This window comes from Penicillium diatomitis (assembly GCF_028827545.1).
Source record: "Penicillium diatomitis strain IBT 30728 chromosome Unknown utg000012l_segment0_segment0, whole genome shotgun sequence".
Classification (NCBI taxonomy): domain Eukaryota; kingdom Fungi; phylum Ascomycota; class Eurotiomycetes; order Eurotiales; family Aspergillaceae; genus Penicillium; species Penicillium diatomitis.
Genome location: NW_026623184.1, coordinates 902,231 through 929,303, shown reverse-complemented (window position 1 = coordinate 929,303; position 27,073 = coordinate 902,231). Strand labels below are relative to the sequence as shown.

Below are 27,073 nucleotides of genomic sequence, written 5' to 3'. Positions count from 1 at the left end.
GACGAGTCTCCGGCGGGCGAGACCACGTTGGATGTCCTCCACAAGGCCTTCCATGACGCTAGCCTTGAAATAGAATGGACAGTATTGACGAAGTTCCAGAGCTGCAAAGTTGGCCAGCTGACGCAGGGCAGCATGCGGAAGTTTACGTCCTTCAATGCAGATGGGAACTACGTGCCAACCCAGATTCAGCAATATGAGTCGCTCTTGCAATCGGCTCCTTGTCATGATATTGGATACGCTCCACCTGAGTGTTTCTATAGTTCATACACTTCGTCTTGTAAACTTGTACTGTTGATGCTCCTCCTTGATCTACTATATCATGTGCTCCGGGCTGTACTTCAGATTCGTTGACCCTTTATCTATCCTTGGTGTAGCTCTTTTGCAAAAAAAAAAATTACAAACTCTGAGCAGGTGGATGTTCCTTGCGATGAAGACAGTTGCTAGAACTATAGGCAAGAGGTCTTTCGGTCCCTGGCATGTCTACCAGGCCTCCTGCAGCATTGCATGGGTTGGGCGAAAAGTCTCCGAAAAAGTCCCCGGCGAGGACATCTACAGTTCTACACCCCTGCTCAAGCTGCGCCGAGCCCTACGTATAAATCACCGGTCTCCAGCTGCCAGCGTCTACGGATGTCCGTGACTCTTGACTATTGGAGCTTGTGATGCCCAATTTTCTTCGTCTAATTCCTATTCAGTGACAACATTGCGACATAGTCTCAGTCTAAGATGGCATTCATCGCATTTCCACAGCATGCCAAGAGCCTGGATCTTTCGACCGGCCACCACTACAACTATATTCACATTCAAGCCCCCTCACAAATCAAACCAACCATCCTCTTCTTACATGGGTTTCCCTCCTCATCCTACGACTGGAGACATCAAATCACTCACTTCCAATCCAGCGGATACGGCATCATTGCACCCGATCTTCTAGGATACGGTGGAACCAGCAAGCCCGATGCCCCGGAAAAGTACAAGGCCAAATTGATGACAGCGGAGATTATCGAGATCCTCGATCATGAGCATCTGAATAAAGTCCACGGTGTTGCACATGATACCGGTAGTTTGTTGCTTTCACGACTGGCAAATTACCATCCCGAACGGCTACTGTCATGTACTTTTATATCGGTGCCCTACAGCAAACCCGGCGAACATTTTGATCTGGATGCCATTAATGCAATGACGAAGAGTGTCCACGGCCAAGAGCAATTTGGCTATCTGAAGTTTTTTGTCAGGGATGATGCAGGAGACATTATCAATCAGCACGTATGTTCGCGCCCGTGTGACCTCCGTGCCTGAGAAGGAAGACTTTTTCCCAAATCTTGACACTCGCAGGTCGACTCGTTCATCGATATTTTGTACCCCGCAGATGTGTCTTTGTGGAATGACCATTTCGGTCCCCTGGGTGCTCTCGAGGCCTGGCTCTTGGCCGACAGTCGAGGACCTAAAGCTCCGTATATGACAGGCGACGAAAGGGAGATTCACTGTCAAATAATGCACGGGAATTACGGCTCAGCTTTAAAGTGGTACCACGCTTTAGTCAACAATCTTAACGTCGAGGATGAGAAAGCCTCTGAGCTCTCAGCAAAGCTGTCGGTGCCGGTTTTGATGTTGGCTCCCGCGCAGAGCGAGAGAGAGAACACAGCCATGGACGCAACAGCCTGCGAGGAAGCGGCCTTATTCTCTGCGAAGAACATGGGAGCTAACGGTCACTGGTTACAGCTAGAGGCAAGAGATGAAGTCAATAGTGCGCTTCAAGAATTCTGGGAATCGTTCTGATTGTCTAGCTGTGCCCATGTGAGAGGAATGATCAGGTTCATATGGCGATCCTGTAATTCGTATATTCTCATAAAGCCCAGCTCCGAGTCCTTTCAATGCAGCGAGCCGTTGATCTGTGGGCTTCATGCCAGAGATCATCCAAGAGAAAAAGCACCTCAACTAGACAACAGGGGTTCCAGAACTCTCCTTGAGCGCCCTCTCGACTTCCTCATTCTGCTGCATCTTACGATCCCTCACACCTTCTCTCTCAGCAACATCACTCCCCGGGCTACTCTCAACTCTCTCAGCCAAGACACGATCATGATCAGCCCTCTTCTCATCCATATTTGCAGCCAAATCCCTCTCCTCGCCGAACCCAGGATGACCCGGTCCTCGTGCATTGCCGACGGGCCCCGCATGAGCACCTGCCTGTGCACGCTGCATTCCCATCCCCTTGCGTGCAACCGTGTCTGCGATGTACCCTTCCGCTGGTTGTTGCTCAATGCCGTATTCAGTGTCGACTTCCTGAGATCGTTCCATTTCGTCGCGGTGTTTTTGGCGCTCAGCTTCTAGGCGGTTGCGGGCTTCATCGCTGGAGGGCTGGGAGCTAGGTCCGCGGGTGATAGAAGCGGTGGGATCGCCGTATTGACGAGACTGGGCGGGCGCACGTTGCTCAGAGGGTGTCTGTGGGACGGGGTTGGAAGCTTGGGCATAAGCCGCTTCTTTCGAAGGTTGAGGGGGTTGGTTGGCTTGGTTTCGAGTCTCCATGTTGAAGATGAAGAGGTGTGAAATTTTGACAGGGCGAACAATTCAACTTGATGTTCTGTGGCGCTCACTCTTACAGTATACTGAATCTGCTATGAGAGTGCTGGAAGAGGACGTGGTAGTTGTTGAGTCGAGAAGTACATTGATGTGCTCCGCTCAGTGTATGACGTCACGCGCTACAGCAGGCTTTCTTCAGAGACGTCAATGGATTTGAAAAGATAAGACCACAAGTGGCTCCTCTCGTACGCTCTGAAAATGAGTATCATCGGTATTGAAAAAAAACAATCAATGCGCCAGCGCAGGGATTGCGTTGCTTGGACAGATTGAAAATCATGTTCAGACTTGGGCTCTGGGTTCAGCATATCAGACGTCATTCTCGCCCGGCAAGCCAACAGACACCTTCTTCAACTCCAAATCTTTCTTGAGCTCTTGGATTCGGCGACCCATTTTGTTGCGTAAAATGTGGTTTTGCACTGTCTGCCAATTGGCAGTCTCGGTCTGGATGAGGGCTTCAAGTTCAGCAATCTCTTCTCGGTGCTGCTGAAGCTGGCGTTGTTGCTCCAGCTGTTCCTCGTCAAGGTCATCTTCGGGGATATCATCGTCCTCGTCGGAGACATCATTCTCATCGCCCGAAGAATCACCTCCGCGGTCCGTGGGTGCAGCTGGTGTTGATGCGGTCGCGGCCTGGACTGCCTCTGTAACCGCAGCTGCGGCGTCATCGTCCCCGGCTGCCAGTGCAGCTTCCATCTCTGCCGCCAGGTCGTCCTCAAAGTCATCCAGCATCTCGTCAATCTCGCCCTCAGCATCTTGCTCCTCATCATAGTCCTCCTCGTAATCCTCCTGTACAAAGCCTTCGGCACGGTTCAAGGATGCACTATCCACCAGATCGAACCGAGGGGGAAAGAGAGACTGCTCATCCTGTGCAATCAAGTCCTCGACGGATTTCTCCACTTGCTCGATTGTACGTGAGCTGACTCGGTCGCGAAAACGCCGCTTGCGAACCCAGCGCAGGGGCGGTGCCAAACCGTGAGGGTATTGTAGCGTCTTCGGGTCAGAAGCCTCGACCTCAGGCGGTAAAGGATATTCCAGAGCTTCCTGATCGTTTGATACTGTCCCAAGTACCAGCAGCATCTGACAAATATCCGCCGACTTGTACCAGCCTCGTCGGTCCCAGCTCTTCATACCCTCGATGATGCAGGGAAGGTCGACAAGACAACAAGCATATTGTTTGTTTCGAATCTTCAGAATCGCGCGTCGTCCTTCACGAGTGAGCGGTTTGAATGAAAACTCGGATTTGTCAAATTTTCTCTCCTCAATGGCTTTTCGTAGATATTCGCAATCTTCGCCCGGCAGCATCCGTAAAATGAACTGCTCCTCGATTGCAGGGTCAATTTCCGTATCTGAAGCTTCAGAGTCATAGCCAACGCCGACTGGTCGGTTAGGTACATGGCCTTTGTTTTTGATGCGGATCGACTTCAGCTTGGAAGTGTTCAGTTTAAGTCGCTTGGGGCCCGGCGGCGCTGCTGCGGTTTCTGGTACTGTAGCATTGTCGGCAGGACGCTTTTTCGATGGTGCTTTTTTCTTCTTTGCTTTCTCCTCAGAGCCATCGGGTGGGGGTTGGTTCTTGCGACCGATCTTCAGCGTGAGCTTGGGTTGTGACGATGGTTCGGCGGGCGCAGGCTCTGGGGGTGGCTGCGGTGTTGCAGGCTTCTTGCCGAACTTGAGCTTCAAAGTGGGACCTTTGGACTCAGACATTATGCTTCTCTGGTCAGCATGAACATGCGACTCTGTGCGTAGCGTGGGTGATGCGACGTGAGGGTGAGCGGCGATTAAAAGTTCGATTGATTTGCGAAGAGAGCGTCCCACGACGCGACAGGGTGAACCTCTCTGCCCGGCCTCCGCAAAGTCGACGGGATAGGAAATAAGACGGGCCGAGGGTATCAGTGGCGCGATAAGAAAGGGCATTCCAATCCTTTTAATCAACAATCAAAAGCAAATGTATTTGATAGATCTCTATAGCCAGCTCTGTAAGATCTTCGTGCTTATTCATCATTACTTTATCTCCAGTGACTTCAGAAAAGATGCAAAGATCGAACTTATGCCAAGCTTCAGATCCTGTGTGTACCCACGAGTTCTTGACGGGTTGTAGCGAAGTATAGAGCCTTCCTGCAGGCCTTCTCGGCGTTTATTGTACATGTCAAGCTCTCGACCCAGCAGAATTGTTCAGGAAACAAATATTCGTAGCGATCGTGCGGAACTGCTCAGCTATGCCTATACAGTGTCTCACCACAAGTCTGCAGCTTGTCTGTAACTCTGTAACACTGGCCACGCTAAATAGTGTGACCGTTATCGATAAGATGGGCTGAGGCGCTAACCTAATCGAGCAATAACCATCCACACAGGTTCTCATTCTCCACGAGTTCACATCGCAATCGTCGCTCCCACAGCACCGTATTCTTCGCTTTTCAACAATCTCAACAACCAACAGCTCCACGCGCTCTCTACATGCGGCTGTGATCATTCATCTCTCCTCCCATTAAAACTTTGCAGACTCTCGCGCAATTACCGACAACTTCTCTCCTTTGGCTGGCTTCAATCGTTCCTCATTTACAGCACACTACTTGTTCAGCCAGTCCAGCCGCCATGTCTGGCCACAATCTCCACAATGCGCTTCTACGACCCCCCATCATTCAAATTCTACGTGCCCAGGGATTTCATTCCACACGACCATCAGTCCTCGAAACTCTGTCCGACCTCACTGGCCAATACCTCATGATACTTGCCTCGGCGACAGCTTCGCACGCCGCCAACGCTCATCCCGAAGATCCTGTCCCCGTCCTCGAGGATATCTACCAAGCGCTGCTAGACACAGGCGCCCTCCGGCCACAACTGCGAGAATGGGAAGAGGACTGGGCTGGGGAAGAAGACATGCGCGGGCTGGACGCTTTCCTCGGATGGATCACAGGCCCTGCGCATCGTGAAATTCGCCGCATTGCAGGCTTTGTCCCTAGTGAGGGCGATATGGTTGACCCGGATGCAATCGAAAAGGAGGATTATTTGACATCGCTGAAAAAGAAGCACAGTAAGACCGGAGAAGAGTCGCGATATGCAGGAACGGTTTTGGGCAAGGATGGCGAAGAGCACCCGATCGTCCTCGACGGAGGTCTGCCGAGTATCCGGGAATGGGGTGCTCAGGTTCGCTCGCGAGTTCCTTTGAGCCCTGTGACCAGCGAGACTTCCGGTGTCAGTAGCGCACCGAGTCATCTCTCTGATGACGATCGGATGGAAGGTTGAGACACGAGTGCAACGTTTTCTCCCTTGAGTTCGCCCTCCCCTGACCCTATCTGCTTCAATCGGACTACCTCACCACCCGACCCCTCTTGAATTTCAGACTTCGGATTGAGACGGCGCGCGCCTCCGCCATCAAGGGTACCGCGAGGACTGAGACTTTCCTTGGTGCAATGATCGTGACGGAGGAGTATGCACTTGAAACACGCCGAGCTGAGCTCCTTGGGGGAACCTTGGCCAGGTCTGCTCATTTAACGACATCCATAACCTCACCTGTTCAACTCGAAATCCCCATGGCCTCCATTTGAGGTTTCTCTCTCCTCATTTGCATGCTTGATGTTTCGCGGCAGATCTTTTTTTTATTTCCCGCGCAGCTCGTCTTTATGTGGCATATGTCAGATTACAGAGATGACGTTTCCGCCGGACCCAAGCTTCACGCTCTTCGTGGACTCGTCGGGCTTTACCACTGCCAGATTTTCGTGATTGTGCACCACACGCGACCGATTTCGAGGCGCAGATCGAGTCTCTAGTGCTGTGATGGGCATGTCGTTGGGGCTGTGAGAACGGGGACCTGGCGTATCATGCCGAGCTGCATGAAGGCACCTGGGAATTGCTCGGACTATGCGGCAGTGCGAGTTTCCCACAAAAGCCCCGGACTTACGACTAGGTTCGATGGTTTGGGCACCTAGGATGATGCTTGGCTCGTCGTCTAATTGTGGATATTGAAGATTCATTTCCTCGGCGCATAGCTCCTTTCCTGTGTCACTTTCTCAACTCGCCATCATGCGCCGCATTACGATCGATCGACAACCCCCAAGCGTGCGGAGAACCGGACCACGTGAACATAAGTAGAAGGGGCGAGTTAGTCCTAGTGCATCAATAATAATATTGTGCCTTAAACCTTTGGCCTTCTTTTCTCCGCACGTCGGTTTCTCTTCAAATTTTTTAGTGTTTGTCAATGGAGACCACAGCTCCGCATACTTGTGGTCAGTGGTCACATGGTCCAGTACTAATCTTACGAAGACCACCGAATGTACTGCAGTCCTCTTGGCAACACAAAAAGCACAAACCAGCGGCAGAGTCTTGAACCGCGAGTGTCCAAATTATAAACTCTTCAAACTCTTCATCGGCAATACCCCGTCCCAACGCTGCTTTGACACGGATGAGGTGGATCCCCGTCGAGGTCCTGCCACAAGCCAACGAACGAGAAGTTGAAACACACGGAATTTGAGTGGAGTCAACCCCAGATGGCAAAGCCTTCCCATCATGATCCATTCTCCAGGCTTCACCCCGTGCCCGGCGCACCGCTGCCATGGTCACTGGAATCGGGATCATGGTACGAATAGTTGATTCCCCCAAAGTTCCAGCCTATTGCGGGTCTCGGCCGTTCCCTACGAGACGAACAGCGCAAGAAGAAACCCCCAAGACATTTGACATTCAAGCAAAACTGCGAACGGGCTGCATGAGTGCTCACGCGAACTTCGACGTGCATGATGGGGCCGGCTCATAACCCAATCCACGCACTACATGCTGTATTACCAATCCAGGTCGTTCCGCGCCACCCGACTTGGCCGGCCATGTCAGTGCTTCGGGTTCGAAGTATGAGCGAGCCGCGAGTCTCCGCCCTTTACAACCACCAAGGTCGGGATCTCGGGACGATGCATCGGCAGTTGAACAGTCGTGCAGTCGAAGCGAGGCGCCCCGTGGAACCGCAGTGGATCGAATATCTTCATTGCCTCCCTAATCAGCTTTATCTCGGCTAATCTACCTATGAACTGGGACGAGCTCGGGGTATAATGTTGTGTCGGACTCGGAAGGAATAATCAACAGAACTCCCGTCCCAAAACGTTAAAGTCTCGTTTCGAATCACGACTGAGAACTGGGGAAGCGGAATTATGGGACCACGATCTTCCATTTAGCGCTTGGGGCAGCACATACCATGCATTGTCGGGCAATCATGCTCACAGTGACGGGGTGTGGATGGAGCCCTGGTGATTTGATGGAGTATCAACCGGTGTCCATGTCGATGCACGGCAATAGTCGTTGGACAATTATTGCCGAAGCTTGAAGAGCGCTACCCCAGAGGTCGTTGGCCCCACGTCTAACATTAGTATGAACGCGGGGGTAAGAAGGATTGGATCGGCAGCCTCTTCGATTCCTTTATTAATATTCTCATCAAGATACTTCACTTATTCCCAAAGCTGTCCATCCGATATATTGCTCTTTTGCTACACGGCCATATTACCCAACATGGCGTCGGACGCGCGATCCCCAGCGGAGACTCCTGGCAAGTCTTCTGCAGATTATTTTGAAGAAAAAGGGGTGACAATTGGGGCACATCCTTCGGCCTCACTCTCAGATTCACACAAGGCGTATTTGATGCAACGACATGGAACACTCGATCTTGATCCAATTCCTAGTACGGACCCAGCAGATCCGTATAATTGGGCGTTATGGAAGGTGAGTAGATGGAACAAATTAGCTGTAATGCTACGACGGAAGACCATTCTGCTCACAATTCGGGTTGCGGGAGTAGAAAACGACCAATCTCGCTCTTGTTGCTTTTCACGCCTGTATGGGCACATTCACAGCTGCAGCTATCATCGCTGCATATGAAAACATTGCCCTTGACCTGGGAGTCTCGATTCAACGAGTGAGCTACCTCACATCGTTGCAAATTGCAATTCTTGGTGGTGCGCCTCTGCTCTGGAAGCCGCTCTCGCACAGATTCGGGAGACGTCCGATCTTTCTTTTGTCTTTGATCCTCAGCTGCGCTTGCAACATCGGTTGCGCTAAGAGCCCTGACTATGCGTCGATGGCGGCATGTCGAGCTTTGGTCGCCTTTTTCATTTCCCCGGCATCGGCGATTGGCAGTGGTGTCGTGACAGAGACTTTCTTCCGTCACGAGCGAGCGAGGTATATGGGTATCTGGACTATCATGGTCACTCTAGGGGTTCCAATTGGACCCTTCATCTTTGGGTTCGTGGCTCAGCGTGTTGACTATCGCTGGATCTACTGGATCCTCGCTATCGTAAGTGCCCTCCGGTTTTGACAATGACTGCCGACAAGTCGTACTGGACGTTCATGAACAGATGATACAGTACAAAAGCTGACCCTGGCCCACGCAGACCAACGGAGTCCAAGCAATCTTATACCTTTTCTTTGGCCCTGAGACTCGGTACATTGGCGTGGACGTACAATCTGAGTCATCGGCTTTCAAGCGCGAGTACCTGTCTCTTGGGAGAATCGACCCAACTCCAATCAAGGTGTCAGAATTCTACCATCCATTGACACTTTTCACAAATATCCCAGTTCTGCTGGCCACCGTCGCCTACGCCATGGTCTTTCTCTTCGCATCTGTTTTGAATTCCGTGGAGGTGCCACAGCTTCTTCAGCAGAAATTCGAACTCAATGCCCAACAACTCGGCCTTCAGTTCCTCGGCCTGATTATCGGTACTATCCTTGGCGAGCAGCTTGGCGGCTTCATGTCAGACATGTGGATGAATGCTCGCGCTAGGAAAATAGGACGCAAACCTGAACCTGAATACCGACTGTGGCTGAGTTATATCGGCTTCCTGTTGACGATCGCAGGGATGGTTGTCTTCTTGGTGTGTACGGAGCAGGCGACTGTAGGGCAGTGGAATGTCAAGCCCGTTGTCGGCACTGGTATCGCTGCCTTTGGAAACCAAGTCGTCACGACAGTGATGACGACATACGCAGTCGATACCTACCCTCAGGATGCCGGGAGTGTTGGTGTCTTCATCAACTTTGTGAGATCCACATGGGGATTCATTGGACCTTTCTGGTATGTTCGTCCTGGGCAGGATATCTGTTTCTCTTATGGTCAGAAACGGAGCTAACTCTTTCCACAGGTTTACATCGATGTTTGAAAGTGTCGGCATTGCCAACAGTTCTGGCATTGTCGCTGCGCTTTTGATGGCTTGCAGCTTCCTCCCAACTGTTTATCTTCAATGGCAAGGAAAGCGGTTCTACCGGCGTGATTAGAAGGGGTTTCATACTGTTCTCGGGGCGGGCGGCGTCTAATCAGAAGGGTTATTTGTTGAAATGAGCTTGCCGGTCGTCGGCATGAGATCAAGAATTGTACATATTGAAGCAAGGGCAGAATATATTCCATGCATGAAGCTCGTTTGACAACGAAAGTTTTATTATCATACCCATTTACAACCCGAGCAGGGGCACAACGTGGTAGAGACAGAAGTTGAAACGAGAATCTCACCTTACATCGAATGGTTTGGAACTTTTTTTCCAAGTAGTAACAATGTCGGAGATTAGAACGTGAACCATCTGCCAAGTCCGCCGCCGTGTCTTGGCCGCCAGTGACATCAGATTCCGCTTTAAACTTCCATTCTCCCGCAATCTTCCCCATCCTCCACATCGGCAGCTCTCCCCGCGCTCGGAGGGTCCAAAAAAAACCGCAGTTCACCATGGTCTTCGCATTCACGTTACCAACAACCTCACCTCTGTCCTTTCAAACATTCATCAGCTCACCCACACATCCCTCGCTTCCCCAATCTGCATCCACAGCCCGTCATGCTCTCCGGCTTGCCCTTAAAGCCCATAAGCGTCTACCCCGCGGCGCGCGACAAGATGCACATCTTCCCGCTGTTTCGGCCGCTTTGAATGAGTACATCCCGTATCTATTCGCAATTTCCAACGGCTTGTCTGCGGAGTCAGCGCAAGTCGAGTCCTTTGAAACCCCGACATATCAGTCCGGCGGAGATGCAGTCGAAGTCGTTTCTCACGCAGAGGTTCAGTCCGCATGGAGAGCCACGCTTTCCGCCAACACCGGTGGAGGTCTTCATATCCACGCGCCTTCAGGCCAGACCAATCATAAACTACAACGTCTCCATGGGGGCCGTACTGCCGGTCTAGGTATTGACTTTGAGATCGCCTTCACCTTGACCACGCTGGGCTACGTACTGAGTCGACTTGCGCGCGCTGAAGTGCTCGAGTCACTCTACGCACCGAAAACCCAATCGCAAGAACAGCGCACGGCAGCTGTTCAAAACGCCACGCGCAACTTGCTCCAGGCAAGCTCGGTGCATTCTCTTCTAGCTACGTCGACGGTGTATGCGTCAGTGCCTGTGATTTCAACGCCGGAGATCGACCCGGGCACGCAATCGGCGCTAGCGTCATTAGCTCTCTCTGAGGCCACTCTTCTAGCTGTCCTGAAAGATGATGCCTACGTCACGGCGTGTATTCAATCGCGCAACCCAAATGATCGTGACTGGATGGTGCGGGCGCCGGAAATCCCAAAGGTGCGAGCACTGCTTTTTGCGAGATTGTGTGTTCGCGCTGCGGAGTATGCGGAACAAGCTGCAGCAGGACTGAGTGTTGTGGGATCCGGCGCGAGAAAGCTCGAGAGAGTGAATGAGGAGACTGTCCGATATGCGGGTGTCCTGGGCCGAGTCGCTCGCGCGCGTGCTTGTCGATTTTTTGCCATTGATGCCGAGTTGGCTGGCAAGACGGGTGAAGCTATTGCTTGGTTGCGTGCTGCTCGATCTGCCCTGGGACTCCGACCCGGCGTGGATGCGCACTCTACGGAGCAACGTGAAATTTCAAGCTCTTCAGGAAAAAGTGGCTTCTCTCGACTGAAACGGGAATGGACCGAACGACGAGAAGAAAAGAAAATTGGCAAGGATGCCGGAACGGGACGCGGAGATAAAGGGATTGTTGACGCCGGTGATGACGCAGGCCGTGATGAAGAAGGTCGAGTGATTACCATGTTGGAGACCAAGTGGATGAAGCAGAATGATACAGTAAGTCTAATGTATCCGGTCTGTGGTGAAAGAAAGAGCGAGCATGACTGATAGACTCTGGCAGATCAACACCCAAGCAATCCCCCCCTCGGCACCATTGCTCGCCAATCTCCCATCAGGCCGAGATGTTCACGCGCCTCCGGCACCCTTTACGCCCCCTCCATTGGACGATGACCAACTGATGCGTATGCGAGCGCCACCAGATGAGAGCCTCACTACTCGATTTGGGAGTGATCCGGATGATAGCGAAGAAGAGCAACTTGGCCCAGCTGCCGCTCCTGGTGCATATCCAGATCGCAGACAGACCGCGTCAAACGTGTATTATTGATGACGTTGCTGCTGTCTGCAAGATACTTTTCTGCATGATCGAGATGCAACTAAGAAATTTGAGCATTTTGAATGTCTGTGACGACGTCTTCGACATTCATCATCGAGCTGGACTCCTAAGACGCAGGATAATCTCATTACGCAACATAAACTTGTATTAGTCCGTGTAAAAGTATCTTTGAACGAAAAAATAATGAAATTGACGAGGCAATGATATCTTATATGTACAATACAACGAAGAGAGAAACCAATCTTCTCTTTTTCCCAACCTTCAGCCTTTTTTTATATAATAGGATTGAAACGAGCTTCGTAGCTTTGACAGAGCTTTCAAGAAAATAGCCGCAACCTGGAGAAGTCCTGTCGCCAGAACATATCCGCTTATCGACGTAGGTCAGCTGGGTCAATTGGAAGAGGAAAATCGGCCAAGAGGCCCCAAGACCATCCCATTAAAAGAGACGGTCTCAATCCGATCAGACAGACAGACGCAGATCAGTCGGCCCCATAACTCAACAAACAAAATGAAACGGCGAATCCGACACAGGATCCCGACCTTTCTCCCTCGAAAAGAAGTGTGAGCAGTGCACACAATCAACCGTCTAAGCAGACTTGCCCGATTCGCCAGAGAAGTAGTTCTTCTCCTGGCCAAGATAACCCTTGACCTTGCGCTCCTTGATCAACTCGAAATACTTCTCTGTTCACACCCAGGAGCGATCCACATTAGCCTCTTCTTCCAGATTTCCATGCAACGAATAGTCAATTATGTTCCAAGAGGAAGGTCTGTCTCACCTCGCAGCACACCACACTTCTCGAAGTGATTCACGCCCTCGCGCGCATAGCACTTGCCCAATTCCTCGCCGACCAAGCGGGCCATCATGCTGCGCACCCATTGCTCACGGATGATCGCATCGCGGGCATTGTGGAGGGCAATGTTATCTTCAAAGTCGACGCCCTCGTAGGTGGGAGCCACGGTGGGCTTCTTGGCGAGGAATGCGGCAGATTCGGGAGTAGGCATTGTGAGAGGGTTTTTGGGTAATTCAAGGCGGATGGGATGAGAGAATGGGGACCTGGTTCTCAGGACGGTCGAGACAAGGCGCTGGAGGTTGATGGCCTGGCGTGGAGATTCGTGGTTGCGGAAATTGGAGGTCAAGAGGCGTCCGACTTGAGGCTGCGGGCTGGTGGATGTTGAAGCCGACGAGAGGCAGTTTGGTGATGGTTTCCATGGGAGTTGTGATTGGTTGGTGTGGGTGGGCGGTGAAAGGGGTGGAGGGACGAGCAGAAGTGCTGTTCTCGGCTTGGGTCACGTGCATGGGGCTGACCAGTTGCCGACTAGTTACATCTACTGTGAATCTCAGAAAAGCGCGTCTCTGGACATATATTGATTTTTAGATGGCATTCCTGGGCCTTACTTGGAAGAGGGTGTCCAAACTCGTCGCGTGGTTCAAACGGGCCCGTCCAGGATGAATAAACATCAAGTGTTGAAGTTATGATTCAATGCGCAAATACCGCTATGAGCCTGTGATTCAACTCCAAACGCAAATATTGCCAATCCTTTCACAGATTGCAGGAGCTTCAACGCTCGATCGTAACTCATACTGGACCTACTAGTCTAATATTATAAGTGTCTCGTGGAACCTAACGTGAAACCGGCTCTTGTAATGAAATTATTGATTTCATGTCCATCTGCGATCTATTATGTAAGGTAAAAAGGCAGCCGTTTATGAGTATCATTATGGGATCAGTTCTTGGCCAAATCCGTGACGGCGAAAACAACGAAGACAAAAAAAGAAGCATAGAGCCACTCCAGAAAGTGATCAATCCACTTCATCCGGGGCTCCAAAGATCTTCGCTCGAATACCGCGGATTTGCTCAGATACCCCATCCCACGGCGAGCGATTAAGATCGTTGCTGATCGCACGATACGTATATATCTCCGACCAGCAATCACGCCCTAACATACAACTGGCCATGTTGACGACGAAGTCCCGATCAGCCTCCTGGTAGTGAAAAGCTGGGTCATTGTCGTCGCCACAAGCACCCAAAGGGAAAGAGTTGATCCGACGTTGGGGCAAGAAGCCTACACCACTGCGCGTCCAGGGTTGACTCTGATAGATGTATTCGAGCGCGCTCTGTTCCTTGTGGGGCCACTGAGAGTGCATCTGCTCATACATAACCGGGTCCCACCAGGCGTCAAGTAATCGCTCGGTCCAGACAGAGCGACGCAGGAAAAATGAGCCCAGGCTGAACCCGGAACAATCCTGGCTCAAGAGAAGATGAAGAGAGCTTTCATCGCCGTCGCCCGTCGGCGCTCGTGCGAGGTCGTCGAGGTAGAAATGCGGAGGTGGATGGGTGATATTCAGAGGATTGTACTCGTTGATATCGCGATACACGTGGGAGTCGATGTTGTCAAAGATGTGGCTCTGTAACGAAGTGCCATATTCCATTATCCAGGTGTTGAGATCCAGCCACCAGAACCACTCGGCTTGAGGATTCTTGCGCATAATTTCACGGATCACGTCCACTTTTTCCCAGCTTTCGCGCCATTCATGGGAGTAGCGTTTCTTCGCGAGCATGTTGGTAATCTCCAGCTTGTAACCCCATTTTCGAGCGTATTCCCGCTTGTTTCGAATGCTGTTGCGTTCCACGGCCCATTCGCGCGCACCTTTCCATTCCATGACGCCGCCTTCGACATTCGAAGCGAGGATGATTACGAATTTGGAGCCTCCGCCAAGTGGTGATTGGCGATACAGCTGGACGATTGCTGGAAAGAAGCTCTTGTTAGTATCCTCTTCGAGGACAGAAATCCCGATACATCATGCAGCCTATCCAGCGAGGTCACTTACTTGACCACAGCAGCAGATATCCCATCCAGAGTATGAGAGCCACAAACAAAATCCTCATCTTTCCCCGCCGCAGGAGATTCCCAAACCACCCTAGCATCCCAGTGCAACTTCCCGCACCAGCACCGTGTAAAACGCCGCGACCATAGTCGTCCTTGTCGACGTACCCATGGCGAGCGGTCGTCCCGCGAAAGCTCGACATACGCGCAGATATTCTTCGTTTTTGTCTAAAGAAAAACCCATCATTCCGCGTGTCGAAGGAAGGATACTTGTGCAGCTCGTCGCTCTTTGCTTTAGCCGCCGTCCACGAGACGTTCTTGACGCCTCTGGTCATGGGCGAGAATCCACGCGGAGAGGATCTGCCGCTGCCGGGAGTCAAGCCTGGGCTAGACCACCCTCCACCCCGATGGGGAGAGGGTGATCGCGACAGGGACATTGGTGCCGAGGAATTGAAGATCGGTGGGGTTGGAATTTGGGGCAGTGGTTGACGCGATCGACGTTACCTTGGGAGTCCGTTGTCACGGTGATCCCGTGCACTGCGCATTCAGATCCTGATGTGACGGGAGACGTTTGGAGAGAAAGTGCGCTGAATATATGGATTGCATGAACCGAAGCCGTGCGTATAGTTATCGAAGATTAGGCTGCAGTTGTAAAGGAAGGGGGGGGGGGGGGAGAGAGAGATAGAAAGTTAAGGTGACAGAGCAAGAGGGATGTAGAGTAGGCGAAAAGGCAGCAACCACCGATCTATCAAGAACGATCCCAAGTAAACTAGGAGATGCGACATGAAGATAAGCTGCAAACTTGCGTGCGATCACCTCGACTACCATCCGAGGTCCGATCGGCCTGAAGTCTGGACTAGACTGTCTACAAGGGGGCGTGTCCTTTCTTAGCCAGAGCCAAAAAGTTCGGTAGAGATGGTGCCCTCCCTGCGTTGATGATGCCGGAAACAGAAGAGTACAACTGTACTTTGGACTCGGCCAACAACCACCCATTTTTCAAGGAACTCGTGTATGACTTGCGAGTCGGAATTTCCAGGTAAAACACAAAAGATAAGGATGGAAAATATCGTTTCACGGGCCTAGCGAAGGAGTGCCATCGATTGCCGCTAGACTTGCTGTCATTCAAATGTAGTACGTCTACGGGCTGAGACACAACCCTTGCTATGTATCGTCTTGCCCTCTCGCGCCCTACGCTGAAGCTTCAAATCGAAAGAGAGACTAATAACATTAGGACTCAAAGGGGTCAAGCCAGCTCAGAGTTGATCCTTATTCAATCCATCAGCGACATTGATCGATGAATTACTTGACAACCGAGTTAATGCGCAGTATTAGGCCGTCTTCTCATAAGTTGGCAGATCGCCGCATCCGGACAATGTCCCTTGTGGAAGAGTACTTCCACAAGGGGACAAAAGGAAGAGGCTACTGTGACTTGAAAGTAACATTTCGATCGATGATGCAATTCATGGTACATTTGGTGCGGGTCAATCTATATCCAGGCGAACGGGGCAGAGCAAGGCAACGCCAAAATGAGAGACCAGATGCAAGAGGTGAAGTGTCACCCAGGTGCCTGAGTCGCAGTCTCCCTGTGTCCACTGAACGTGTCACTCTCTCCAGCAACAAAACCTGATCCTGCTAGCCATCCACCAAGAGAATGAATGTGTGTTCCTCACACAGATGTCTTCATGCGGTTGGCCTGTAGAGACGGACGGTAAGAGGCGTCAGTCTTGGTCAAAAGAGCGTGACGCACGATAAACCCAGCCTCGCTCTCAGGTCGGAGCCCAGCACTCTCGCCGTGGGTAAATTCACACTTCAGTTGCAGAAATTCGCCATTGTCTTTGTTCTTGTAAATGGTGATAATATCCCCAGTGTAAAGCTTGCCGAAACGTAAAACGTCAGGTCCTCCTCTGCGCAAGGGAACACCGTTGACCCAAATGCACTTGCTCGTTTTGGTGGACAAGACCGCCATGACACCGGGCACCTGAGTCCAATCCTGGCCCTCGGCAATGCGTCGCTCGATGCCAGGAGCCCAGAAGGTGACCTCCAAAGCGTAAGCGGGGACGCGCACGTCCAGATTATCGGGATAGCGATTTGAGGTGTCCGGACCACGGCCCCATGAAGTCAGTCTGTTCTCAAGGCGGATGTTCACATCGATGATTGATCCGCGGAGACTTCTGAGCCGCCCGAAGAGTTTGGAAGGCTTCGTGAAAGCCGCGCCAGGCACACCCACGGCAAGGTCATGACTGTCAGGTTGTTTGTGAACGACAGGCTCCGATGGTTCCTCTTCCGCATGTCGCATATGCTCAAGAATGACTTCACCGGTTTGGGCATCCAAGGTGATCGCCAGATCCACGTCGTAGTCAGTCTCTGCCGGCGCTTCTGGTGGGTTTGCAGACTGGGCGCGACTTGCAGGTGCACTACTGTCGGAACGTTCGCTAGCTGTCTCGGGTAACTCAAGGTCGATTCGACGCGAGACCTTGGGCGGCCGCGGTGTTGTTTCACTGGCGCTCGAAGATACCATTGCAGTTTGATGTGGAGTGTCCCGGGCGATCGCAAAGTGTGCAGGCACTGTGATCGGCATATGACCGGGACTGGTCTGTCGTGTAGGTGTTTGCACGAGGGCCCCCAGTTGTGCAGGGTAGGCAGGATGGGATGAATTCATGTTTAGTCGTCCAACAAGGCCCTCTGTTCCCATGAGACTCGCTGCCACACCGCCAACTGGATGCTCTGGAAGAGATATGATTGAATAGACGCTTCGTTCGTCACTCACAGATTCCTCCGACGAGAGATTTTCTTCAAGGTCATATTCGTCTCCCTGGTCATACGACTCTGTATGTCCCAGACAGTAGGAGCTCCGCAGGGCAGATGATGTGACTTCGCCGAATAGCCGCCTTGCATGGGCCTCCGCAGCGATCTGACCGTCTTGGAAACTTTCGATTTTGGGAAGAGACGGATACCGAATGTCCTGGGCAATGTACTCTATGCGTGGTTTTTTGGCGAGGGCCTCGCTGCTGTTTGTTTCTTCCTCGCCCGCGGAATGTGTGTACTCTGCTTCCTCATGGATGGACAACTGTGACGCATCAAGCTCCTCTTCGGCTTCTCCTATGACCGAGAGAGCGTCGCGTACATCCGCGAAAATATCGTCATCTTCGTAATCATCCACGTCGGGAACTTCAGAGATCCAAGGGTGTTGAAAACACTGCTTTTCGGTTGGCCGAGAGAAAGGATCACGGTTCAGAAGTCGAGAAACAAAGTCTACACCCGACTCCGACACGCCCTCGCGCCGCAGCACATCAAAATTAGCCTCCGACTCCATGATACCGCGCAGCATGGCCACACCGCGATCTTCTGCGCGTCCCGAGTACGGAGGTACTCCACATAGGATATGGTACAGTACAGCACCTAGAGACCACATGTCCACGGATTGACTGTACGGAGACGTTTTGGGAGGCCTAGCGAGCGAAGTCAGATCGATTTGGCTGATTATGGCTTAACCAAGGACGAAACTTACGGGTCACCAAGGCGGCGTCGTTTTCGGAACTCGCCACGTCGATAGGTCTCATAGTCTGGGTATACCTCTGGTGCGCAATATAGAAGCGTGCCACAGAAGGTTTTCAGGAAAGTTTCTTCTTGCGTGACCTTGGACAGGCCAAAGTCCGAGAGTTTGACTTTGAGCGGGTCCAGAGAAGAAACAAGAATGTTGTCGGGCTTGATGTCACGATGGGTGATGCGTCGTTTATGAAGATAATGCAAGGCTCGTAGCAATTGGCGGGCAATTGTTCTCACCATATCTTCTGCGATCTTGCCATGGCTCGAGAGGTATGTAGACAATTCTCCGCCTGGAACGTACTCCATAATGATGTAAATCCAGCGATCGTGCTCGTGATAATCGATGTATTGGACGATGTTTGGCTGATTCGCAATTAGATGTCAGCAACAGGCTTCTTTACTCGGGGATCTGTCTCAAATTCAGAGGCAAACCCACATGTTTCAAGTCTCGCATGATCTTCATCTCGTTGTCCACCTTGTGGTCCAAAATCCCGTTTTTCATGAAGCGGCGTTTATCCAGTTCCTTTGCTGCATAGATTGCACCGTGCTGTTTGGTAGCCAACTTGTAGACTGTCGCGAAGGCCCCCTTTCCAATTTGACCGGTAACATTGTAGACTGTGCCTCCGGTCCAGTGCATACCATATGTATTGGCAACTGACCATGATAGGGCTGACGTAGTTGGCGCATTGCGATTTTTGAGCTGTACGGCTCCTGCTGCCCTTTGCACACGTTCAAAATAGCGAAGGATATTCTGGGTGTATTGTAGTGCAAATCCCTCGCGAGATGGAATTCGAACAATGAAGCGGACTTCATCGGAGCCTTCACCGGTTACCACTTGAATCACTGAGCCATTGGTGAGCATTCGACTATTCTCTTTCTGGTTTCTTCGTAAGCGGCAGTTGTCTACAATGGTGCCGTTAGTTGAAGTGTCTTGCAACATGATGATCCCATCTCCGGTGAGGTAGATTCGGAAGTGAGTGTTGGAGACTTGTTTCGCCTGATCATTGACAGCTAGGAGAACGTCGCATCGCGCATGATTGCGACCGAAGCAGAAGCCGACACCCAGGTTGCACACTTGCGAGGACAACCGCAGGGCAATATCGAGCGCAGCAGTATCAGACTGCTCATAGTCTAATAAGTCTTGTTGGAGAATGTGCTGGCTTCCAATAGCCGCAGTAGCCGCCACCGCATCATGTGCTGCATGGGAGTTTGGGTGAAGGATGCATATGATGTCCGCCAGATCTTGATCATGGAGTCCGGAATTGTTCAGACCCATTCGGCGAGGATCCGTACATGGTTGAGTTGACTCTTGAGTGGCCTCCATAATTGATCGGATATTCGGCGAAGTTGATGCCAATGCAAAGGGCTATGAAGAAAAATAAAGAAGAAGGAATGTGCGAAGAACTACTGTTGACCGATATGAAGTAGGGTATCTCGAGTGAAAGGAAACGGGGTATCGAACGTAATGATCGGGCATTAAAATGCGTGAATGAGGCCTGCGGAAGGGCCAGTGAGTGACAAAGAACACAGTTTTCCCAAAGTCCGCCGGGGGAGGTCAAGGGTTATATACCTCTGCGGCGGGATAGAGTTAGGATAAATGGCTAGTCACCACGGCGATCACCCGGGTGAACGACCACGACGACACAATGAGAATGAAAAAGTGAAAAGAGTTGAAAACTGGAGACGTGTTTGTTCCGAATGGCATGGAATTTTCTCGAGGTGATAATACAGCAATGGAGGAGACTGCTCGGGTTGGGAGGTATAGCAACTTGGGACCTTGCTCGACAGGTTCAGTACCAGTGGATCAATGGTTTGCCTCGGGAGCCGCGTGGGCACTCGGTGGCTGATCAAGGAAATCTGCCAATCACTTCGGAGGAAATGCTGTTTATGCACTCCCACGATTCCAAGGGAAAAAAAACAGTCAAAGGTCAGGCCAGACTAGATGTGAAGTCCAGCAGGTCACCTGCACAAGGCTGGGGATCGCTGCCTGGGCTGGTGATCTTGACGCTGACTTATGGCCAAAAAGACAAATTACCCTGGGTAGACTCGAATGAAGACTTGTCGCCGTTGATGCGCACGAAAGATGTATCTCTGCGGGTGAATAGAAACAAATCAGCTACTCAGCCAAATGCCGTGAATGAGGCTCAGGTGGACCCAACCCTCTGAGTTGAGATGGATGTCAATAAAGAGCTGACTCACACAAATTGACAGGCGCCCCCATTCCTAGTCCATTGGTTTGATAGCCTTGATGAAATTGTCGCCTCGGTGTGAGAGACAGGAGGGAGGCAAACCAGGGCATCGGCAGGGGGAGGTTGTCGTCCGAGAAACGAAGAAAAGATGATCGAGGCGAGTGAGTCGAGCCTCAAACATAGTAGCCTGAGGCAGAAACAGCTTTCGTTCCTGAAGCTGACTGAGCCACTTTGATGCAATATGATTGGACAAGCGGTAGACAGGTGCAACTGGGTCTCAGCCAACCGTGGGTTAGCTTGGGAATCTTAATGTCGGTTTGAGTGACCGTCTGACGTTGTCATACACAAGAGACCTCGCATCTTCAGGAGTGTAGTGGAGCATTGTTGGCCTTGAGAACGACAAGGAGTCTGGTCTATGGATCGTAGTGGGTGAGCAGCATATGTATGTAGTATGTACAGTGTTTTACAAAAAGAAAACCGTAACTAGTGACTACTTCCGTAGGCCTTTCTCGTATCTTTGCTGCGCTGGTAGTCTCCCTTCAAAGCGAACTCGAAAACTTTCTCCAGTCGAGAAATGGCTTCTCCAGACACCTCTGTTGGCAAGTTAGCGATGATACGCGAGCGTCTCCACGGGCGCGTATGGCAAGGGTTGACACTCACGGTAATGAACCACAACCCGATTACCCATCAATTGCAGACCTTGCTCCTCACCGATGGTGGCGAGATCATTAGGTCCCACGCCAGAAGCTTGCAAATCCAGCCAGACCATGTTGGTATGTACCGGGTATTGCAACTTGCCTCCACGGCTTGACCACAGCTCTGCCACCTGCTTGGCTCGTACGTGTGTTGCAGCGAGCATACCTGTCGTGCCGTGGTCGTCCGTCCCAAAGGTCTCGTCAAGGGCGACACGTGCGGCGGCAGCAAGAATACCTGTTTGACGACCGCCACCGCCGATGGACTTCCTAAACCATCGAGCCTTCTTGATGAATTGCTGTGATCCAGCAATGATGCTGCCGATGGGTGCGCCTAAGCCCTTTGAGAAGCACAGACTCACGCTGTCAAAGAGAGTAGTATACTCTGAGAGACTTCCGGCCCCCGAGACTACAGCCTCCCACAACCGAGCGCCGTCCAAGTGTACTTTGATATCATTCGCATGAGCCCACTCTGTGATGCGACGGGCCTCATCGAGAGGCATGATCAGCCCGTTGAGGGTGTTCTCCAAGCTGATCAATTTAGTGGGACAATGATGAATATCGTCATCGAGCACCGCATGCTTTTGAATGTCCTCTAGCGTAAGATGAACGCCATTCTGAGGAATTACGGTTTGCACAGTTGCTCCAGTCCACAAGCTGACACCGCCGGCTTCATAGCAGACAATATGAGATCGGTGGTCGCACAAAACAGCATAAGGGGGTTGAACTAAATGGGAGCGTATAGCCACCTGATTCCCCATGGTACCGGACATGACAAGAAGCGCGTCTTCGTGCTGGGTCCTTTCAGCGACGTACTTTTGAAGGCTATTCGTTGTCGGGTCTTCGTTGAAGACATCGTCCAGGAGTGTTGTTTGGCAGATTGCATTAAGCATTGCTGGGGTGGGCTTGGTCATAGTATCACCTGTCCAAGTCAATTCATTAAGCGAGGTCTCATCAAAAACGCAGCGGAGGGTCTTACTGCGCATGTCAAACTCCGCAGCTCCAGCCCCATGCCAGGTGGTCTCGCCATTGGCAGCAGGGATTGCCACCGTGGCCGACGGACTCGAGTGTGTCATGGTGAACTTTCGGAACGAAACAACAGATGGATTTGTATATGTTGATTTTATCACCCTGGTCGCCCGGGAGAAAGGACGCAAGAACCAAGTCATGAGTCTTTATTTATCGGCAAGGACGCCGTGGGGTCATCGCAGAAAATGCGGGGGTATGAGTGACTTCACGTGATGGACATCTCGGAGATAAGGGGATAAGAATTTAGAATTTATCCAGCAGGGTCCACCTCGCAATGTAAGTTGGTACTCTTTCATTGACACGACAAGCCTCGAACCTCAACTGGAATCAGTTCGAGACCATATAGTAACACACGATCTCTACCATTGATAGTCATTGGAAAGCATAGTATTTGCATAGACCATTGAGTCGCGTAGGTCAGATGTCCCCAGCGATAGCGGCAACAGTCAAGGCAGTGAGGAATCGCCGTGGTCACTGATGTGGATAAATACGTAACTTATCGATAAGTTAATGCCAGGCACCTGACGGGAAGAACCTCGGTCCACCACCCAGACTGTATTGGAACTGACTCAGCCATTCGATGGCCCCACTCAACCCGTCCTGTCCGCCGCGCTACCGCAGAGACGATGCCTAACTACTCGTAGCCTCACGCGTTCCTTATGAAATCCGCGCCCGACCGGGTGGAAGCTACTAATCATGAACCTGAGCTTGCTAGAACGACCGGCGATACTATGTCAATGCCTCAGATGCTCCAGCTCGCTGGCTGTTTTAGAGAATGAATGGGGAAGACTTTCCGGCATCTATGCCGTTCCAACGGCGTGGTTGAGTGTCAACCTGCAACGAATCTCGGTTGCGGACGAACAGAAGACTATCCCGCAGACTTCTGAGATGAGCATGTTCCGGGGCTGTTGTGCTCAAGAGGTCTCATGCAAGCTGTGCCAGCAGAAATTGGCCATCCTCTGCGAACTAAATGATCGGTATGTAAAACTGACGTTTGATGGACTATCACTCGCACCTCGCTGGACGCTGATGATGAGAATTAGCCCCCATATCCTCTGGAAGATGTCAAAGGTTTCCTTCCGAGATATTGTGACCATGCGAACCGCCGAGCCTCTTTTCAAGGATGGTGCACTCGACACGTTGTTCCACCCCGCCGCGTCGGTAGCCGAATCCCTCCAAAAATCGAAGCATGACAATGCTTTGGTGCCTGCTGGATCGCAAGATACACTTCTCATGGACCCTTCGATGCATAGGCAAATGCAACATCACGGTCGAAGCATCGACCAAATCTCGAACTCAGTGAACAATTTACACGACACCATGGCCGATTTGAAACATTCGTTCACTTCACTCCGGATAGAATTGAACGACCCCAACAGAGCCTTCAGTGAAAACAACTCGACAAGAACTCCGGGGTTTGAAATGATTGCCACAGTTCTCAAGGAGCTCAAAAGCAAATCGGACGAGAATGAGAAAATGAGGCTAGAAATGGAGACTCTGAAACTGAAGAATCGCATGATCGAAGCACGCAAGCCAGCCAACCCTGAGGATCCCGCTCCAGTCCTCACCCTAACACGGCCTACGGACCTACAAAGTCCGGGTCCTCATCAAGCTGGGAAGAAGCGTGCATGGCCAGATGCATTCCCGGCCGTTCGAGCCCCAACGGTGGCAGACTCGTTTGATGAAGATGACATGGCAGATGACCTGCCTCTGGAGAATCGGTCGAACGAACACAGCCATGACCCCTCGCTGCCCGCGGCGCGCCATTCTTCGGCCAGGCCCGCAGAGTCTCAGCTTCAATACGAACTCAGCCAAACGGGCGAGAACAATACCAACAACCCGACGAAATCCAGCAGGCCCAAGCGGCAACGACTGAACCCGCGAAATGATGAAGAAGCGCCCAAGACCAGCAAGAGACCCGGCCGACCACGAAAATCAAACGCGATCGAGGAGAATGTAGAGGCTACGGCTGTGCCGCCAATTTCTACAACTATCGAACATGCGACACAGCTTCCCTCGGCTTCTTCGACCTCAGAACCACTGAATCCACGGAAGAGAAAGCTACGTCGGAGTGCCCGGTCGCAGTCGTTTGGGCCAAGCGCTACAGCCTCGCATGGCAAAGATGCCACGAATCCAACAATCCCGAGCGAAGACCGAGGTACAGCCCAAGAAACGAGTACCGATACACTGGAACAGATGGGCACTTCTTCGGCTCTCGACGTGGATGCAACGAACCATGACTCGACGATGATGACCGAAGCTGCCCGTGAATTTCAGAAGGAAAAGCTGAGAGCTAAGATTCTGGTGCGAGATGCTCAAATTCGGAGAGTGATGGAACAAGAGGAGGCAATGGACACTCATGAAGCCCAATGAGTTTAGTACGTGTATCGAGTGCAAATTAAAGTAAATACTATTTCACAAGACAGTTTACGTGTTGTCTGCGACGAGGTCTTAGCTCGATCTTGTTTGTCTCTTTCACGAATACATGGGACTTCCTGATGGTTAAAAGGCTTCGGGTACGTATCAAGAGAAAGGTAGATGTAGAGGGAAGGTGTTCAAAGAGTGATAGTTTACTAACGGCCGTTTTCGTAGAGACATGAGAGAGACGTTAAGCTTTGATTGTAAACATATGGAATGCTGATGATTCGAATCTGGTCTATATGCCTGAACTGGTTAAGGATGTCCAAAGGGGACCTTTGGCCAGTTTGAGGCCAAAGGCCATACGTTCAAAGACTCCCAGCCTTCTACTGCCCGGTGTGGCATTTTCCGTTCGTCCGACTTGCCTGGCGTGCAACAAGGCGCATATTCAGTGAGCCTAGGAGAGCCTGGAAGATCTTGTAGCAACACCGAGACCCCCAAGCAGCGCCGAAACTCCCGTGAACACAATAAGGGGTCCAAAGCCCGACCCATACGCCTTGGCCGCTAATCCCTGCCACGGAGATCCCTTGAGCAAAGCTTCACTGAGCGGCCCACTGATAATGTTGCCTATACCCCGGCCAGTCGACAAGAAGCCGAAGACGATACTTGCATCCGCAAAGGTACTCCTTTTCTTGATTTCACTCACAATGGCCGGCCATGTAGACGAGAATGACCCCGCGAAGAGACCATACATGATGCAAAACACATACAGAGGGCCAAGCGAGTCGGCAAAGCCCCAGATGCAAAAGACTGCAATGGTGCTACCAACGGTCGAGGCGAGGATGCAAGTGGTTGCATGGCAGCGATCAACCAATGAGCCCATGGCGATGCAGCCGAACACGGATGCCAAATTGAACAGGATGACAGTCAGGGATGATTCAATGCCCCCGGCGCCGAGACTGCGGGCAAAAGAGGGTAAATAGATAGTGGGCAGGAAATACCCGACTGCCTCGAGAATGTTACCCGTCTGATAGACGAGGAAGGCCGAGTCACGGAGAAATTTGAAGTCGAAGGGTCTGGTGCGAGACGATCGGGAGATTGGCAGACGAGGCCGGACGAAGTACAGCAATGGGCCCCCGAGAAGCATCAATGTGACTGACCATGCGCGCAGGGTTGTCTGCGGTCCAAATGCATCAAGCATCCATTGAAGAACAATTGGCAAGATAACACCAGAAATCCCAGTGCCGGCCTGATGAGAATTAGCGTACGTTTGAAATTGACACCCTTTGAGTAGTCGATTAGCCTACTCACCCACATGATCCCGAACGCCAAGCCTTTCCTTTGGACAAACCAGTCATCCATGAAGACGATGGTTGGAGCATAGGCTAAGCTTGCTCCGATTCCATAAGCAACTCCTTGCGAGACAATCAAGTGTGATGTGCTGGTTGCGAATGAGCTAAGTGAAAGCGCTAGACACATAATGATGAAGCCAATCGGTGCAGCCCATAGCTTAAGTCGAGGAACTGCATGCAAAAGAATGAAAGCCACTGGGAGTAACATATATGAGATGCCCTATCGGGAATGTAAGCGATGACTGCACCATTGCACAACAATAAAATCTGGCCGAAGTACGACATACCATGGCGCAGGTTCCCACTACTGCAATATTACCTGAGCTTTTAAACGGCTCATGAGCGCTGTAGTAATCCTGGAAGATACCAAAAGAGAAGGTGAATCCTGAAGTCAACTTCCCTATCAGCATCGAATATTGGTAAATCCTCGTTAGTATAGACCGAATCCACTTACCCCAGATGAGCGCCTCAATCATAAAACAAGCCGCTAAAAAAAGCCACGCTGCCTTGCCGCGATCCACTGGTGGCAGATCTCGTTCACTCGTAATATTCGAGCCATTGGACGTCTCAAATGCCTCCATTGCTGGGGCGAGAGGAATGGAAACATCAGCCATGGTGGTTCAAAGTGATTGAGGAATGAGAAAGTGGAAAAAGCCCTGCTTCACCAAGTTTCACGGAACAATCCGCACGGAGATACTGTATCGAGGTGAGATGAGTCAGGCATTATTAGCCTTTAACCATAGAAGGTCAAGAAAACGCCCACTTTTACCACCCGCCGTTCGATGCTTGCCGTGCCGCCGCGCCCGCACGCCCTTTTGATCAAATCGTGGACTTCCATGCGGGGAACGGTCTCATTCTGAGAAATCAACATGTCAGTCAGCTTGAAGGCAAGCTTGTTATTGGCGACACGCATTCAACAGCTCCACAGCTGGCTGTTCGAGTGGGTCATTGCTCAGTCTGACAGGGAGATCAATGCCAAACCAGTCAAATGGTCATTGCGATGTTGAGATGTTTCCGAGACCGGAAGCCGTGGTCGACTCGGGGCCACCGACGGTCGATGCCGGTGCCGGTCTGTCAGCGACTTGGCGTTGCTTTGTAATTGAAATGTGTGGACGGGCGCTGGCTGTATGGTCGGTTTTCTGAATAATGAGGCGAC

At 51.5% G+C, this 27,073-nt stretch overlaps 13 protein-coding genes across 13 annotated transcripts; 5 read left to right on the top strand and 8 right to left on the bottom strand.

The window, feature by feature from the left end:
• Nucleotides 1-723: 723 nt before the first annotated feature.
• N7539_008231 (alpha/beta fold hydrolase) lies at nucleotides 724-1,776 on the top strand (the record flags this gene model as incomplete). The annotated part of the gene is made up of 2 exons (XM_056937831.1): nucleotides 724-1,263; nucleotides 1,333-1,776. 2 exons carry the CDS (start codon nucleotides 724-726, stop codon nucleotides 1,774-1,776), a joined length of 984 nt encoding a protein of 327 aa, XP_056786923.1.
• Nucleotides 1,777-1,935: 159 nt separating this feature from the next.
• Nucleotides 1,936-2,523, bottom strand: N7539_008230 (uncharacterized protein; the record flags this gene model as incomplete). Its single annotated transcript, XM_056937830.1, has 1 exon — nucleotides 1,936-2,523. One exon carries the CDS (start codon nucleotides 2,521-2,523, stop codon nucleotides 1,936-1,938), a length of 588 nt encoding a protein of 195 aa, XP_056786922.1.
• Nucleotides 2,524-2,883: 360 nt separating this feature from the next.
• Nucleotides 2,884-4,275, bottom strand: N7539_008229 (transcription initiation factor TFIID subunit 7 family protein; the record flags this gene model as incomplete). The annotated part of the gene is made up of 1 exon (XM_056937829.1): nucleotides 2,884-4,275. The coding sequence occupies one exon, from the start codon at nucleotides 4,273-4,275 to the stop codon at nucleotides 2,884-2,886; it is 1,392 nt and encodes a 463-aa protein (XP_056786921.1).
• Nucleotides 4,276-5,163: 888 nt separating this feature from the next.
• Nucleotides 5,164-5,814, top strand: N7539_008228 (Bromodomain associated domain protein; the record flags this gene model as incomplete). Its single annotated transcript, XM_056937828.1, has 1 exon — nucleotides 5,164-5,814. One exon carries the CDS (start codon nucleotides 5,164-5,166, stop codon nucleotides 5,812-5,814), a length of 651 nt encoding a protein of 216 aa, XP_056786920.1.
• A 2,569-nt stretch (nucleotides 5,815-8,383) lies between these two features.
• Nucleotides 8,384-9,668, top strand: N7539_008227 (uncharacterized protein; the record flags this gene model as incomplete). Its single annotated transcript, XM_056937827.1, has 2 exons — nucleotides 8,384-8,839; nucleotides 8,937-9,668. 2 exons carry the CDS (start codon nucleotides 8,384-8,386, stop codon nucleotides 9,666-9,668), a joined length of 1,188 nt encoding a protein of 395 aa, XP_056786919.1.
• A 585-nt stretch (nucleotides 9,669-10,253) lies between these two features.
• On the top strand, nucleotides 10,254-11,639 carry N7539_008226 (pH-signaling protein PalC; the record flags this gene model as incomplete). Its single annotated transcript, XM_056937826.1, has 1 exon — nucleotides 10,254-11,639. The coding sequence occupies one exon, from the start codon at nucleotides 10,254-10,256 to the stop codon at nucleotides 11,637-11,639; it is 1,386 nt and encodes a 461-aa protein (XP_056786918.1).
• An 872-nt stretch (nucleotides 11,640-12,511) lies between these two features.
• On the bottom strand, nucleotides 12,512-12,927 carry N7539_008225 (putative NADH-ubiquinone oxidoreductase 12 kda subunit; the record flags this gene model as incomplete). Its single annotated transcript, XM_056937825.1, has 2 exons — nucleotides 12,512-12,606; nucleotides 12,702-12,927. The coding sequence occupies 2 exons, from the start codon at nucleotides 12,925-12,927 to the stop codon at nucleotides 12,512-12,514; spliced, it is 321 nt and encodes a 106-aa protein (XP_056786917.1).
• Nucleotides 12,928-12,949: 22 nt separating this feature from the next.
• Nucleotides 12,950-13,222, bottom strand: N7539_008224 (uncharacterized protein; the record flags this gene model as incomplete). Its single annotated transcript, XM_056937824.1, has 1 exon — nucleotides 12,950-13,222. The coding sequence occupies one exon, from the start codon at nucleotides 13,220-13,222 to the stop codon at nucleotides 12,950-12,952; it is 273 nt and encodes a 90-aa protein (XP_056786916.1).
• A 504-nt stretch (nucleotides 13,223-13,726) lies between these two features.
• On the bottom strand, nucleotides 13,727-15,188 carry N7539_008223 (putative alpha-1,6-mannosyltransferase subunit; the record flags this gene model as incomplete). Its single annotated transcript, XM_056937823.1, has 2 exons — nucleotides 13,727-14,673; nucleotides 14,756-15,188. The coding sequence occupies 2 exons, from the start codon at nucleotides 15,186-15,188 to the stop codon at nucleotides 13,727-13,729; spliced, it is 1,380 nt and encodes a 459-aa protein (XP_056786915.1).
• A 1,229-nt stretch (nucleotides 15,189-16,417) lies between these two features.
• Nucleotides 16,418-19,621, bottom strand: N7539_008222 (serine/threonine-protein kinase; the record flags this gene model as incomplete). The annotated part of the gene is made up of 3 exons (XM_056937822.1): nucleotides 16,418-18,200; nucleotides 18,260-18,660; nucleotides 18,734-19,621. 3 exons carry the CDS (start codon nucleotides 19,619-19,621, stop codon nucleotides 16,418-16,420), a joined length of 3,072 nt encoding a protein of 1,023 aa, XP_056786914.1.
• Nucleotides 19,622-20,969: 1,348 nt separating this feature from the next.
• N7539_008221 (threonine aldolase GLY1) lies at nucleotides 20,970-22,254 on the bottom strand (the record flags this gene model as incomplete). The annotated part of the gene is made up of 2 exons (XM_056937821.1): nucleotides 20,970-21,079; nucleotides 21,147-22,254. The coding sequence occupies 2 exons, from the start codon at nucleotides 22,252-22,254 to the stop codon at nucleotides 20,970-20,972; spliced, it is 1,218 nt and encodes a 405-aa protein (XP_056786913.1).
• Nucleotides 22,255-22,903: 649 nt separating this feature from the next.
• On the top strand, nucleotides 22,904-24,580 carry N7539_008220 (uncharacterized protein; the record flags this gene model as incomplete). Its single annotated transcript, XM_056937820.1, has 2 exons — nucleotides 22,904-23,184; nucleotides 23,251-24,580. 2 exons carry the CDS (start codon nucleotides 22,904-22,906, stop codon nucleotides 24,578-24,580), a joined length of 1,611 nt encoding a protein of 536 aa, XP_056786912.1.
• A 442-nt stretch (nucleotides 24,581-25,022) lies between these two features.
• Nucleotides 25,023-26,531, bottom strand: N7539_008219 (uncharacterized protein; the record flags this gene model as incomplete). Its single annotated transcript, XM_056937819.1, has 4 exons — nucleotides 25,023-25,814; nucleotides 25,877-26,137; nucleotides 26,205-26,317; nucleotides 26,372-26,531. The coding sequence occupies 4 exons, from the start codon at nucleotides 26,529-26,531 to the stop codon at nucleotides 25,023-25,025; spliced, it is 1,326 nt and encodes a 441-aa protein (XP_056786911.1).
• Nucleotides 26,532-27,073: the final 542 nt, after the last annotated feature.